Source organism: Trachurus japonicus, chromosome 16, assembly GCF_045865225.1.
Source record: "Trachurus japonicus isolate A0001 chromosome 16, Traja_1.0".
Lineage (NCBI taxonomy): Eukaryota > Metazoa > Chordata > Actinopteri > Carangiformes > Carangidae > Trachurus > Trachurus japonicus.
The window spans coordinates 37090093-37106228 of record NC_140922.1 but is presented as its reverse complement, the minus strand read 5'-3'; the positions used below and the strand labels follow the sequence as shown (position 1 = coordinate 37106228).

The window sequence follows — 16136 nt, the reverse complement described above, 5'->3', positions numbered from 1 at the left end:
CTGTGCGTCTGTGACCTTTGACCTCTGCAGTTCGAACAGTCGAGCTGTAAAGTTCAGGAGAGGACTGGAGTCTGATTGGCAGATAGTGATGTTTTTTATTAAATTGTGACACGAACACGATCACGTCATTGATTTATTGTGCTAATATTATTACACAGGCCATAAAATGAACTTCTCACCTCATCTGCCATTGGCTCGTGGCCTCCAATCATTTACCGGCCAAATGGAAAGATCATGCCTTTGAATGCAAATCATTATCATGTTGTTTGGGGGGTTATTAAAACTTATTGGAAGGAAATACATAAGAAGGAAATATGGAAATACATAAGAAGGAAATACATAAGGCAATACAAGAAATGCCCCTGGAAAGTAAAGTATTTTTTTGGACTCGTGCCTGAAGGATGGACAAAGAGAGACAAACATTTGTTTAGTGTTGGTGGCAGGCAAAATGTCTTTCACAGGAGAGTCCAACATTCATCACAATGGAAAAATGCAGGATGGAGAAATGAACTGTGAATGTGAATTACAAGAAGGACCTGTTGGTTTCACGTTGGAAGAAATGGACGGACTATAAAACAGCACGCAGGCCAGACTTTGACTTTGACTTGTTCAACTCTAGATAATATGCTGTGTGTGTAGCAATAACCATAACCACGTTTTGTTTTTTTATGTTCTACTAGAAAAAGGGCATTCATGCTGATACTCTGTGACTAATAATGAAAATGAAATGGATGTACATGTCATACTTGTTGCAGAATGTCAATAAAAAGCTAAATTTAAAAAAAAGAAAAGAAAAGATCATGCCTTGTTTGACTAAAACTAATTGCCTAACGTCTTTAGTATAAAATTCCAACTTAAGCAACATTTAAAAAGCTGCACATCCTGAACGCTGGGGATATGACTGTCAGGTATTGTCCTTCCTATAACACACATTCTACATTCATACATCTACATCCTTTTCAAAAGTTCAAAATAAAACAACAATACACAGGTCCAGTTACAATAAAAAGAAAGGAAAGAAAAAGAAAGTTCTCAAAATGATAACATGAAAGATTAACTCTTAAGTCTGAAAAGTGACTTAACATGTTTCTTAAATGCTTTTTTACTTGGATTAGTCCTAATATTTAAATGAAGAGTTCCATAATGAAATGGCTCTATATGCAAGTGCATTTCATTGAATTCTTGGTCGTGGTAATGCAAGTAGACCTTGAGTTGAAGCTCTGGTGCTGTCGTGGTGAACTTCAGCTTTATAACCAATCTGATTAGAAAGAGCTGTAGGATACTTGTTGTGAATAAGTAACAATAAACTGCTGGATAACCTATGAATAACCTTCAGCCACCTGAGACAAGAATGCATTCGGTCAACACTCGGTCTATAAGAACAATCTAGAGTGAGTCTAGCTGCCATATTCTGAGCTGTTTGTAGTGTTGTAAGCTCAGACTTGCAGAAACAACTAGAAAATTTCATCTGGGAAATTTTGAATGGGCCACGGGAGCTACTGCGGGTTGTGCCATCTCTGTCAACATGGGAATCAAACCCACGATCTTAAGGTCAAGACAGAACTGATCAGACAGACACATGATCATCTTTCTATAAGCACTGATATGGAGGAGCTGTAACCACATTAGGTTACCTGTGTGTGTGTGTGTGTGTGTGTGTGTGTGACTGACTTGACACATAGTTAGTTAGTAGCTGCATCCTGTGTCAGTCTGATTTAGCTGTGTCTGTGTTTATAAACATTTAAACGAGCGCCAGGTGGATTGTTTATGAAGTTAACGAGCTCTGGCCTGAGGATCAAAGAGGTTACCACGGCGATAGGGGCCCCCGCAGGCTGAGACAGACAGAAACGTGGAGAAAAAGAGTGATTTTCTGCCTCTGCACCAGTCTCACATTTAGGCTTACTGTGAGAAAACGGTAACTCCTATCAGAACAAAACACAGATCAACGTTGCTCTAAGGACTTACTGAAAAATGTGGTACGATTTGGTGTTTCTACAGTAAATATTTTGGCGACGCTGGCAGTTTTAAAACATCAGGCCGTTCTGCTTCTCTCAGAAAATATTTGTATTGGAGTCAATGAGGAGCAGGGACAGACGTGGCCGCACTTAGAGGCTCAGAGTTTAAGTTCTGTAAGTCTCTCTGATATTTTGAGCACATGACATGAGAGATAACAAGTTTGTCTTACAAATTCTGAAAAAATTATGTGTGTAGAGTGTAAATTGTGGCCGGGCCGAGTGTGGAAAGAGAAAAAATCTGGAGTTTTTCTGGCATCTCTCCCACTCTAACCGATGATGTCACGCACTCTGACACGAACATTCTGTCCAATACACACCCATTATAATCTCATAATTTCTCCAAAAATGATCATGGTCATTGATCAGGGATTGATCAAAAACTATATGACCTATCAAAACGTGGAATAATACGACAATACACAAGACTTGTGTCTACTGTTTAAAGTTTAAATGGAGTCTCTAGGTGAAAGTATGCCTGAGCAGTAGACGCTTTATTTTTTTTTTTGGTTATTTGGGTGGGACAGTGCACATCAGTGTACATATAAAAACATGTAAATGTGCCGGATTGTAGCAGCAATGCTCATTTCCATCCAGAGTCCCAAAACATAAAAACAGTACAGTGACAGGAGGACACAGTTATATACGCGACATGACAAAGCAGACAACAAGATAACAAATCAGATAATCAGGCCAGTAGTGGAACCTGGACAGTTTGAGAGATAAAGTGCAAAGGTGCTAAAGTGCAGGAGTACATGGGTACCAAGTTGTATTGCACGGTGGCCTAAAGTGCACATCAGTTTAAAGTGCCTGTAGGTTCCTAATCAATGAAGCCATGAGCTTGACGCTCTCCTCCCTCCAAAAAATAAAACAAGATACAATCCAGCATGATGAAAATAAAAAAGGCCAGAGCGAAATATCTAGAAAATGCTGAGCAAATGCAGAGGTAAAGGCAGAGGTCAAAAAACTGTGTGGCTCCACTCCATGGCGACTGACCTGACTGACTGCTTCACGTGAATCACGCAGACACGTATCAATCCGCATTAAAGGTTACATGCGTGATTTTTTAAACCTCTAAACATCCACACCTTTTTAAGTGAAATGAATTAAATAGTAACTTATTAATATTAACTGTTCACCTGTAAATAATGTAAACAACCCATTTTTATCATAATTAACAACAACCTCTTCTTAAATGTAAACTTAAATTATTATCCAAATACTAATCAACTAAAAATAGCATTTAGGCTCCTATAGTGCCGGTAAACTCCAATGATTGTTCTTTTTCGCTCTTTTTTTTCTGCCCGTCCCATTGACTTACATGCAAAATTTTGAGGGACCGGTGCGACGGCCCGTGGCCCTAATGATCCACATGACACAACACTAGTGTTTGTTCTACCTGTCTGTGAGTTGCAGGTGTTAAACAGGTAGCACGTTTCCTACCAGCAGCAGACTAGTGGTAGTACTACAGTAGTATGGCAGCAATACTAGTACAAGTACTACAGTAGTACTGCAGTAATACTAATGGTAGTATACATCCCTCTGCTGCTGCTGCTGAGGTCAAGCTGTTTCTGCTCCGTCAGCAGAACGTCTCCATCGTCCTGCTGGAGAGAAAGAGGAGGGGGGGGGGGGGCTGTGTCGCCGTGGGAACGCTTCTGCAGGAATCCAGCACATCAGTTGCCATAGAAACTGCGTTTCCATAGTATTGACAGTGTGCAGTGTGTGTGTGTGTGTGTGTGAGTTGCAGTATTTTATTTTTATCACCAACTGTCAACGTCACCTTCATCACCATCATCCTCATCCTCTTCCTCCTCCGTCTCTTCACGGGTTTAATGATGTTACAGCAATAAATATATATAAATATATAAAAATATAAATATTAATATAGAAAGCTCAGACTGAGGAAGAGGAGGAGGAGGAAGAGGAGGAGGAAGAGGAGGAGGAGGAAGAGGAGGAGGAAGAGGAGGAGGAGGAGGAAGAGGAGGAAGAGGAGGAGGAGCGGTGTCGGTGCAGAGGCTCAGTCAGTCAGTCAGTAAATAGCCGGTCACCGTCGGCAACGGACGGCAGCGGTCCGAGTGAAGATGATGAAGATGACGAGGAAGATGGAGACGATGAAGACGATGAAGATGAAGATGAAGCTGCTTCTTCAGCTCAGCGGTAAGAACAGAACAACACCTTCATCCTTCATCCTCATCCTCATCCTCATCCTCATCCTCGGCTGTTAAAGACTAAAGACGGGGTTAAACTCTGTGTGTGTGAGACTAGGTGTGTAATTTTGTTAACGATGCAGCAAAAACACACACACACACACACACACACACACACACACACACACACACACACACACACACACACACACACACACAGCCGTTAACTTTGCAGCGCGGTGTGTAAATATAGCAGCGACTGCGTCAGGGTGAAGTGACGTAGAGAGAAGCTGCTGCTGCTGCTGCTGCTGCTGCATTCCTCCACATCTTCATCACCTCCATCATCATCTTCATCATCACCTCCATCACCATCGTCACCATGGCCACCATCGTCATGGTCGCAGGCGAAGCGCAGCCGACACGTGAAGCAGCGACTGGTGCATGAAGCGACAACACGGAGCGACATGTGAACGACTCAGTCTGAGCCCACGGTCCAGAGTCCAGCTGATAGAGAGAGAGAGAGTGTGTGTGTGTGTGTGTGTCTGTGTGTGTGTGTGTGTGTGTGTGTGTGTGTCTGTGTGTGTGTGTGTGTGTGTGTGTGTGTGTGTGTGTGTGTGTGTCCATCTGTCACACTGAAGTACAAACACAGGAGTGTGTGTGAGTCTTTCTACCTGTGAACCTGGTTTTCAGACGACACGTCGACTTGGAACTAAGCAGGATTATTCCCATTCCATTTTTACCTTAATTTAAAGGGATAGTTCAACATTTAGTCAAACTGGCCCATTGCCCATAATCCCTATAGTCATAGCAGTAGGTTTGTTACCTTTAATTGTCGGTGCAAGCTGTTTTTAGAACGGTGGAGCAGAGCCGTGAGCTGCTCAGAGCTACGCTACGGAGGCTCATTATGGGATTTCTTGGTTTCCCTCATCATCAAACTCATCAAATACACAATCCAACAACTCCACAACGCTCTGGTGGACAAGTTGTGAGCTGCACATTCACCACGCTATGAGATAATAACACAACGTTACCACACAGAGTTGTTGTAGAGGGAAATTCAAAGACTGTTGATGAAAAACTGTCCCTGAAGGCAACGTGCATCAGCGGTTTTGCATGAATACTTTTGACTTGCAGCATTACAAAGAGCGTGTTTTGGGTCGTCCTGGCACAGGGAAATAAGTCCAAGTCAGCCACATGTTTTCTTCCTGAGTCTTCTGCTAGTTTTTAGCTTGGCTACTGTTTTGCTCTGGGCAATTTGAACTGCTACGCACCGCACATTTGTCACTTTGATCGGCCGAAAACCGGAGATTACGACAGTGACCGGCCGGTCACCGATTGGGGCCGATTGGATCTAAAACCGGCCTTTTTAATCAGCGGCCGATTGATCGGTGCATCTCTACTCTTTGTCTCGGCTGCTGCAGGTCCTGTGTCTTCTCGTGGCGGTCGGCCGGTCAGAGCTGCGTCCGGTAGCGGCGGTCAGGCGGTCTGAGGTGAAGCGAGGGATCATGGGAGATGGCGGTGGCGGCGGGCTGCAGACCGAGGGCAACGCGCTCCTCAAAGCCGTGTTCCAGGGGAAGCTGAGGCTGGCCCGGCTGCTGCTCGAGGGCGGCGCCTACATCAACGAGGGCAACGAGCGCGGAGAGACGCCCATCTCCGCCGCCTGCTTGGCGAGCTACGACGAGCTGCAGGCAATTATTTATGTGAACTCCATGTGGTGTTTGTTTTTGTTTGGTTTTGTCTGTGCTCTGATGATTTTATTTAGTGTCTAGATAGATAGAGATAGATAGATAGAGAATACTTTATTCATCCCTAGCAGGGAAATTCAAGTTAGTCCAGTAGCTCACACAACAATGACACAAAAAAGATGAACACAAAAAACATTTTAACAAGTGTTATATAAAACGATTGCAGCAGGAACAAATGATCTCTTAAATCTTTCAGTTCTGCAGGTCAGGGAGATGAGCCTTTTGCTTCGGCTGCTCCTCTGACCTGAGAGGGTTTTGTGTAGAGGGTGTTGGGGGTCACCCAGGATGGTCTTCAACTTACACCCCATCCTCCACTTAACCACAGCCTCTACCTTCCTGTCCCTGACCTTGATGTTGTTACCCCAGCAGACAATAGCAAAGAATGTAACACTTGCAATGACAGACTGATAGAACATACGCAGCATTACATTACATACATCAAAAGACCTGAGTCTTCTTAAAAAGAAGAGCCTGCTTTGTGTCTTTTTGTACACATCATTTGTGTGTACGGACCAGTCCAGCCTGTCATCAAGGTGTACTCCAAGGTACTTGTATGACTGAACCCTCTCAATGTCCACCCGATCCACAGTCACAGGCCGTAAGGATAAATATGATGATAATGTGTCTTGTAAGCCCTTATAGACTGGGCGCCTTAATTGGTGCACGACACGTAAATAAATATAAATTCATTCATTCAATTCATGCAGACGCGCCAGAGGATGGTCCGCTACCTGCTGGAGAAGGGCGCCGACCCCAACATCCCCGACAAGAGCGGCCGCACGGCGCTGATGCACGCGTGCGCGGAGCAGAACGGGAAGGAGGTGGTGTCGCTGCTGCTGGAGAACGGCGCCGACCCCAGCCTGAAGGACTACTCCGGGTCCTCGGCGCTGGTCCACGCCATCAACCGGGGCGACCGCGACACGCTGCAGGTGCTGCTGGACGCCTGCAAGGCCCGCGGCAAGGAGGTCATCATCATCACCACGGATACGTCTCCGTCAGGTAGATGGCGGCTCTCGCCCGCTTCCTGATCTCTAAGGCCTCTTTTATCGGGAGCGTACCTATATTCCAAGATCGAGGAATATAGAACCCTCTTTTTGAGGACCCTTTTTCTGAAGAAGGGTCCTATGTTCCCCACTGTTGCTGGGAATGTAGGACCTCTTTTCAAGAAAGGGTCCTATGTTCCCTGTTTTTCCCAAAAAGGGTCCTATGTTCCCCGGTTGCAATACATACTGGGGAACATAGGACCCTTTTTCTGAAAAAGGGTCCGATATTCCCCACTGTTACAGACTATTGGTTTTGTTATTCTCCATCAGGCACCAAGAAGACCAAACAGTACCTCAACGCCCCGCCCTCCCCCGGCGTCGTGGACAAGCTGACTCCCGCCTGCATGTCTCCGTCCGAGGTGGAGATCGGCACGGCCTCGCCTGCAGCAGCGGGAGACCGGAGCGACGAGGGCGTCTTCAGCTTCGCCGTCAACTCGGCTCTACCGCTGCCTTCAGCCCAGAAGAGACCGCCGCCGCGCAAGCTGCTGAAGCGTCTGAACTCGGAGCCGTGGGGCCTCGTGGCGCCATCAGCACTCGCATCCGCCGGTGTTGTTGCTCAGGACCGGGTGGTGGACGGCGGTCTAGCGGAGGAAAGCGGCGGCGGCTCGGATCTCAGCAGAGCGATCAGTGAGATCAACGGCTTGTCCATCACAGAACCGACCGTCAAGCCGCTGCTGTCGCGGCGACACAGCATCGAGACCCACGACCCGTGTTCGCCCAAACTCATCGACCGGTCGTGCTCCGAGGACTGCGCGGCGCTCTCCGGCTCCTGGGCCGACAAGGTACGACCACATCACCCCCATTCTTCAGAACCTACACTGGCTTCCCATAACCTCAAGAATTCAATACAAAATCACCCTCGTCACCCACCTTTGCATCTACAGCAACGCCCCGCAATACCTCAAAGACCTCCTCACCCCTCACTCATCCACCCGAAGCCTCCGGTCCAAAAGCACCAACCTCCTCCATCAGCCCCGCACACGACTCCGCACCATGGGAGACCGAGCCTTCTGCTCCACTGCCCTAGCCTCGTAAACCAGCCTCTCCCGGAAATGCATTTCATTTCATTTCTCAGAGAGTCTGGCCTCATCCCCGTTGTAAGCGTTTGGGCTGGGCGGGAGTCGTAGCGTTGACAGACAACCCCATTCAGCCAATCAGCAAGTTGCTGTAGTGACGGGGTGTTGCACCAGTCGGTTCCTGATTGGCCAACGTGCTGTGTCAATCACAGAGGTGACGCTGATTGGCTCGGCCTTCTGAGGGTTTCAGGCCACACGCTTAGAATGGGGATGAGGCCAGACTCTCCCTCAGAATGAAATGAATTGCATTTCCGGGAGCGGCTGGTTTACGAGGCTACTGCTGCCCCCCACATCTGGAACTCCCTCCCTGAACACCTACGACAACCCCAGTCTGTCGTTACCTTTAAAAAAGGGCTTAAAATTTTTTTGTTCAGACAGGCTTTCCTAGGTCATTCCTAGATGTTTTTATTCTCTCTCTGCTTTAATCTCCTCCTTTAGCTGTTTTATCTACTGCTGATTTTAACGTGTCTGATTTTTCTCTTAGTCTTTTGTTTATTGGTTTCTGTAGCACTTTGAGATTACTTTATGAAAAGTGCTTTACAAATAAAATATATTACTATTATTATTATTATTATTAAGGTCCAGCAGCACCAGATCCTGTACCGGAGGAACACCGCTCCAGAGTCCCAGGAGAACGCAGCGGCGGCCCGGGCGCTCATCGCTCATCCCAAACTGACGCGGATGGAGCACTACGAGTCCGACACGCACCTGTCCCCCGAGTCGATCCCCGGATCGCCGGACTCGGGCCGCGTGTCGGTGGAGCGGAGGAGATACAACGCCTCGCCGCTGTCGCTGGTCGCCAGCTCCTCCAGAGAATCCTTGGAGAACATTCCCAACTCCGTGTCGCCGCTCAGCGTGCGGCGGCGGACGCCCGGGCTGCTGGAGCGCCGCGGCTCGGGAACGCTGCTGCTGGACCACATCTCCCACACGCGGCCGGGCTTCCTGCCGCCGCTCAACATCAACCCCCACAGGTAGGGATGGGAACAATTAATCGGACATTTTCCTTTTTGTCTCATTTTATTCTGTGGTATATTGATGTGTTGATGAAAAGAAGGGATCACCGCTGACACGTCTTCACTTGTATTCAAAAAAGTTGTTTATTAACAAGAAGAACAGTGTACAAAAAATGTCGAATCTTGGAGCATCTCTGGTGCCAATGTGAGATCTCTGTCTACGGCTCAAAACCACAATCTTTATATGCTTTCTAACTCCAAAACTCCACCTTCTCCCCACATAAGGATATAACTGACCATATTAGGCATTAACTGTTCGACCTTAACCGAAGCATTCTGTAAATCCAAACAATACCTGTATCTGTTTAACATACACAGTTAAACAGATGTAGCATTCTGTAAATCCAAACAATACCTGTATCTGTTTAATATACACAGTTAAACAGATCTAGCCTATATATAATTTTCAACCTGATCTCACAGAAATGCGTGAAATGACCACGAACACCTAGTACCAGATTCCGTGCTCCTTTCACGTAATGTGTTAAAATTACGTGAAAGAAGCACGGAAACAGTCTCCACTGAAAGCCAATGAGTCCAACTTCCGTGAGATGGCCACGCAAACCGTGTCGTGGTGGATGCACGCATTTTCAGCTTCAAAGACACCCCCAGTGCGTCAACAGCCTGACGAACGGTCACTGTCCCTCCTCGTCACATGCTTGACTCATTAGGTGCCCGTTTTTTTTTGTTTTTTTTTACTTTTCCTTAAAGCTTTATTGAACCTGATGCTGCTGTGTCTGACTTTACAGCAAGGACGTCCTTTCGGTTACTATATATTTATTTATTTATTTATTTATTTAGTGATCATGGTGTTTGGTGCAGAATAATCAATCAATAAATAAATAAATTAGGTCGGAAGCTACGTCAGACCGGGGGGGGGGGCGTTGTGGATTCTACAGGTGAAGACCACTTCCGCGTTCAAAAAGCTGCTCTGTTTAATCAATATTCTGAAGAAAGATCTGATTATTAGCCACAACGCTGTAACCATCCAAGGAAGACTGTGTAACAATATTATGTGCTTCTGCTGAGTCCAAAAGCCCTGTGTAATATCAACTGTATTTTAAGAAAACACGTTTTGTTTCCAATGTCATATCACGGAGAAGCACTACATTACCCATAATCCTCATATTTATCAGCGACGTGTCTAATTGGTTGAGCTTGCTGTTACCAGCAAATGAAAAAATAAAACAAATTGAGCTTATATTATTTTCTTAGTAACTAAAAGGTCTTAACATCTTTTTTGTTTTCAACATTGAATAAAAAAATGGTGCTATATTGTTAAAATTCAACAATAAAGTGCATACAAGTTGGCTTGACTTCTTTCTTTTTTTCTTTTTTTCATAATTTTCACCAGCATCTTTCTGGTCCACATCACTTCACATTTAATGTAATTTTTAATTCAATGAGTGAAATTTTATTTTTTATCTGAAAAACATTATTATGAATTCAAGGGTCAGAGGTAACTGATTAGTGTTAAATGTAACCTTTTTGACCCTGTTACCTTGAATAAATCACTAAGACTTTGATGCGGGAAGCTGAGATTTTGATTTGATTTTGTTCAGAGCACTAGGGACAAAGTTTCTGTAGAATTTCAGACCTGTCGGACGTCCAGAAGGGTCACAGCTGACCGTCCAGGCTCGTTTCTCGGCCTTCAAAGCCTAGATTTAGAAGCCTTTTGTCTAATGACGTCCACATCCTTGGGGTTATAAGGCTGAAAGTTTCATGCATTTGTCCGGGGCCTAAGGCCATCCACCATGTGCAATTTCAAACCTGTGCGACCTTCACAAGTGTCAAAGGTCACTGATTTGTGACCTTTTTGACACCGTTTCCTTGAATAAAACACCAAGACTTTGATGCGGGAAGCTGAGATTTTAAAATGTGGTCCAGAATGTCTAGTAGATTGTGTGTGCAAAGATTCAGAGCTCTGTGACATTCAGAAGGGTCACAAAGAGCCAAAAAGCAATGCTCCTTTCTCTGACCTCATATTAAAGGAGAAATGTTTAAACAGCAATTCTTTAATAGCTTCCAGATGCTTTGGCCTATCAGGCTGAATTTTTAGCTAAAGGAGCTGGTGTACGATCAGGAAGTAGGGGAGCTGTGCATAAAGCCAATTGGTAAGTGTCAAAGGTCACAGGGGTCAAACATCAAAGTGAATCCAGCCATTCCTGCTTTTTCTCAACAAAACATACACGCTTTAAGTTATCATCATGAAATATAAATATCTTGTATATCAGAGAGTCCTCTATCAGAATATTTTGGTCCCGTTGCTCTAGGGGCCCCGGGGGGCCACTTGGCTTTCCCATGCTCCCACAGAGTTGGGCCTCGGGGTGATGGATAAGGGCCTCACCATGAGTCCACAGGCCAAGTTTCAAGTGATTTGGTCGGTTTCTATGGAAACAGCGGCCTCAAGGATACAGAGGAATGCGGCTGTTTGAAGCCCCGCCTCTCGAAAAGTAATGGCTCGATCAGGACCAAACACACATCTACGCGTTCGTCTTGGGCCCCCGAACCATGTATTAAAAAATCAGAACTGTACGACTTTTGGAAATGTGTTTTGTCTATTTTGGCTTTTCTGACGAAGAGGGTCTCTCACGCTTTAAGTCTGACAGACTCTGAGTCTGAAAAGCCGAAATAGACAAAACACATTTCCAAAAGTCGTACAGTTCTGATTTTTTTAATACATGGTTCGGGGGCCCAAGACGAACGCGTAGATGTGTGTTTGGTCCTGATCGAGCCATTACTTTTCGAGAGGCGGGGCTTCAAACAGCCGCATTCCTCTGTATCCTTGAGGCCGCTGTTTCCATAGAAACCGACCAAATCACTTGAAACTTGGCCTGTGGACTCATGGTGAGGCCCTTATCCATCACCCCGAGGCCCAACTCTGTGGGAGCATGGGAAAGCCAAGTGGCTCCCCGGGGCCCTAGAGCAACGGGACCAAAATATTCTGATAGAGGACTCTCTGATATACAAGATATTTATATTTCATGATGATAACTTAAAGCGTGTATGTTTTGTTGAGAAAAAGCAGGAATGGCTGGATTCACTTTGATGTTTGACCCCTGTGACCTTTGACACTTACCAATTGGCTTTATGCACAGCTCCCCTACTTCCTGATCGTACACCAGCTCCTTTAGCTAAAAATTCAGCCTGATAGGCCAAAGCATCTGGAAGCTATTAAAGAATTGCTGTTTAAACATTTCTCCTTTAATATGAGGTCAGAGAAAGGAGCATTGCTTTTTGGCTCTTTGTGACCCTTCTGAATGTCACAGAGCTCTGAATCTTTGCACACACAATCTACTAGACATTCTGGACCACATTTTAAAATCTCAGCTTCCCGCATCAAAGTCTTGGTGTTTTATTCAAGGAAACGGTGTCAAAAAGGTCACAAATCAGTGACCTTTGACACTTGTGAAGGTCGCACAGGTTTGAAATTGCACATGGTGGATGGCCTTAGGCCCCGGACAAATGCATGAAACTTTCAGCCTTATAACCCCAAGGATGTGGACGTCATTAGACAAAAGGCTTCTAAATCTAGGCTTTGAAGGCCGAGAAACGAGCCTGGACGGTCAGCTGTGACCCTTCTGGACGTCCGACAGGTCTGAAATTCTACAGAAACTTTGTCCCTAGTGCTCTGAACAAAATCAAATCAAAATCTCAGCTTCCCGCATCAAAGTCTTAGTGATTTATTCAAGGTAACAGGGTCAAAAAGGTTACATTTAACACTAATCAGTTACCTCTGACCCTTGAATTCATAATAATGTTTTTCAGATAAAAAATAAAATTTCACTCATTGAATTAAAAATTACATTAAATGTGAAGTGATGTGGACCAGAAAGATGCTGGTGAAAATTATGAAAAAAAGAAAAAAAGAAAGAAGTCAAGCCAACTTGTATGCACTTTATTGTTGAATTTTAACAATATAGCACCGTTTTTTTATTCAATGTTGAAAACAAAAAAGATGTTAAGACCTTTTAGTTACTAAGAAAATAATATAAGCTCAATTTGTTTTATTTTTTCATTTGCTGGTAACAGCAAGCTCAACCAATTAGACACGTCGCTGATAAATATGAGGATTATGGGTAATGTAGTGCTTCTCCGTGATATGACATTGGAAACAAAACGTGTTTTCTTAAAATACAGTTGATATTACACAGGGCTTTTGGACTCAGCAGAAGCACATAATATTGTTACACAGTCTTCCTTGGATGGTTACAGCGTTATGGCTAATAATCAGATCTTTCTTCAGAATATTGATTAAACAGAGCAGCTTTTTGAACGCGGAAGTGGTCTTCACCTGTAGAATCCACAACGCCCCCCCCCCCCGGTCTGACGTAGCTTCCGACCTAATTTATTTATTTATTGATTGATTATTCTGCACCAAACACCATGATCACTAAATAAATAAATAAATAAATAAATAAATATATAGTAACCGAAAGGACGTCCTTGCTGTAAAGTCAGACACAGCAGCATCAGGTTCAATAAAGCTTTAAGGAAAAGTAAAAAAAAAAAAAAAAAACGGGCACCTAATGAGTCAAGCATGTGACGAGGAGGGACAGTGACCGTTCGTCAGGCTGTTGACGCACTGGGGGTGTCTTTGAAGCTGAAAATGCGTGCATCCACCACGACACGGTTTGCGTGGCCATCTCACGGAAGTTGGACTCATTGGCTTTCAGTGGAGACTGTTTCCGTGCTTCTTTCACGTAATTTTAACACATTACGTGAAAGGAGCACGGAATCTGGTACTAGGTGTTCGTGGTCATTTCACGCATTTCTGTGAGATCAGGTTGATAATTTTACGACCTTGGGTTCATCCTCCGGACGAGGCTAAACATCAGTTTAAGGCTCTGTGAACAAAAACACATTCTCTTAGGGTTCCTCTCACAAGGGTCACTCATGTCTCATCTATTACTGTTACTAAACACTTTCCTTCAGTTCCAAGAAAAACAGAAGAACATAATACATAATGTTAAAGCAAAAAGTTCAGGTGGATAATACACTACAATTCTTATTAGTCTGATGTCACTGTCCATTTGCTTTTTTATTTTATTTTTTTGTCTGTTCGAGGGGATATGGGTGAAAATGTTTATACATTCAATGTTGAATTTGAAATGCTTTTGAAATTTCAATAAAAAATATTGTTAAAAAACAACAACTATCGATTAACGAATTACTCGATAATTTGCATCCCTACCCACAGGCCGATCCCAGACATCCGCGCCAACGGGAAGCCGACCTCGCCGGTCCACGCCGGACACAAGATCCTGGTGCCGGTGGCGCCGGCCTCGCCGAAGCGCGGGCCGGACTTCAAGACGAAGAAGAAGCTGATGAGGAGGCACTCGATGCAGACGGAGCAGATGAAGCAGCTCTCCACCTTCCAGGAGATCCTGGCCGAGAAGGTCGTCGAGTCCAACGGGGATTGATGACCGGAGAAGTTGGAGCAAAGCATCATGATGGGAAGCTGCTGCACAGACTTGGAAATGCACAGTTTCTGCTTCCTGTTTCTGCACCTCACAGACTCTTCCTTTTCCTTCTGGGAGGTTTTTATCAAACTGAGAGAGAGTTTAGTTTAGTTCAACTGGATTTAACCCTCTAGGCGCCAGAGTTTATTTAGGAAAATATTAAGTTTGGATTTCAGGATTTCACAAGGCTGTAGCTTTTAAATGGTCAGGGATAAATCTATGGTGTAAATGAGAAAAATATTCATAATGACCTAAAGTTTGTGATAGGAGTAAATATACTCATCTAATTTGCATATTGTGACGTCACCGGGTGGCAGCCCCATTGGATTAGTGACTTCCAGTAAAACTGAATTTGGAACATATTTACACAGGAAAAAAAATTATATTGACATCTCATCCTCAAAGTAAAGGAACAGGGGTGTGATTGGAGCACATTTACAGTCCCCCCCCCCTCCGCCTCACTCCCTCCCAGCCCCGCCGAGCCGTGTCGCGGTAGTACCGCGGACGAGCAGCGGCACCGGCGGGACTCCTCGGCCGCTTCGGCCGCCGTATGACAGACTTCCCCCCGTCTGGGGGAGGGAGGGGGGTCTCCCGGTCGTCGGCGGCGCCGGGGCTCCCCACCCTCCTCCCCCCCGGCCGGGAGTCTGTCATACAGCGGCTGAAACGAGCGAGGAGCCCTGCCGGCACCGCCACTCGTCCGCGGTACTACCGCGACACGGCTCGGCGGGGCTGGGAGGGAGGGAGGGAGGCGGAGGGGGGTTGACGAGTGTGTGTGTGTGTGTGTGTGTGTGTGTGTGTGTGGTGTGTGGGGGGGCGCACGGTGTTTCTCAAGACCTGAAGATCACTTCCTGGTCGCTCCGAGCTGCGTGAGCTGCGTGAGCTCCGCGAGAAAAAGCAGAGCGCCTGTGCGCCAATCAAACTTTTTTTCCTCAGATATTTTGTAGAAAAACACACCCACAAATGACGTCAGGATTGAAGCTGAACGTGTTCGCCATCTAGTGGTACCAAGCAGTAACAATATAGGGCAGTAGATTTAAAGATATGGGCTGTTTTATCAAAGCATGCTGCCTGTCGCAATAATGCGACTTTGGCGCCCAGAGGGTTAAACTTGAGCCTCAATTGAAACTTAGATCTGGTTCTGAGGTTCGGAGCAGAACTTCCTTCCATCCTGAACTTCCTCCAGATCTTTGCAATCAAAACTTCACTGGATCTACAACGGATTTGGACCGGTGGATGTATGTAGGACCGGGTCGTGTTCCTCTTTAACCTGTTCATACTAATTCATAGTTTCATTGCAGACGTTTACAGACAGACTCGAGCAATATCCTCTGGACTAGCCCAGACCCAGACCCAGACCAAGACCAAGACCTGAGAGGTCCCTTCACTTTAAAGGCCTTTGCACACTGAGTCGGTTTTTTTCGTCCTAAATTGCCGCACGTCAAAAAATAAATTCAACCTCATGTTGTGTTGATCATGTTTACACACCGAGTCCGAAACTTTCGTCCGTCATAAAAGTTTTCGGAACAGGTTCAATTTAATGCGTTTTCTGCATCTGTGAAAAGTCTTTTGACCAATCACATCGTCTGTGTGTGTGTGTGCGTGCGCCAGCCGCTGCACCGCTGAGTGTGTGTGTGCGCC

General features: G+C 45.3%; 1 protein-coding gene across 3 annotated transcripts; it reads left to right on the top strand.

Moving 5' to 3' along the window:
• The first annotated feature begins 5271 nt into the window (after nt 1–5271).
• Nucleotides 5272–14610, top strand: ankrd34a (ankyrin repeat domain 34A). Of its 3 annotated transcripts, none has more exons than XM_085803205.1 (5): nt 5272–5859; nt 6612–6903; nt 7218–7729; nt 8612–8994; nt 14237–14610. In XM_085803205.1, exons 1-5 carry the CDS (start codon nt 5665–5667, stop codon nt 14457–14459), a joined length of 1605 nt encoding a protein of 534 aa, XP_085659331.1. In that variant the 5' UTR covers nt 5272–5664; the 3' UTR covers nt 14460–14610. The 3 variants fall into 3 exon arrangements, with proteins under 3 accessions (XP_085659331.1, XP_085659330.1, XP_085659329.1); XM_085803204.1 differs by having other exon boundaries at nt 8609–8994; XM_085803203.1 differs by having other exon boundaries at nt 5275–5859; nt 8603–8994.
• The last annotated feature ends 1526 nt before the right edge of the window (nt 14611–16136 follow it).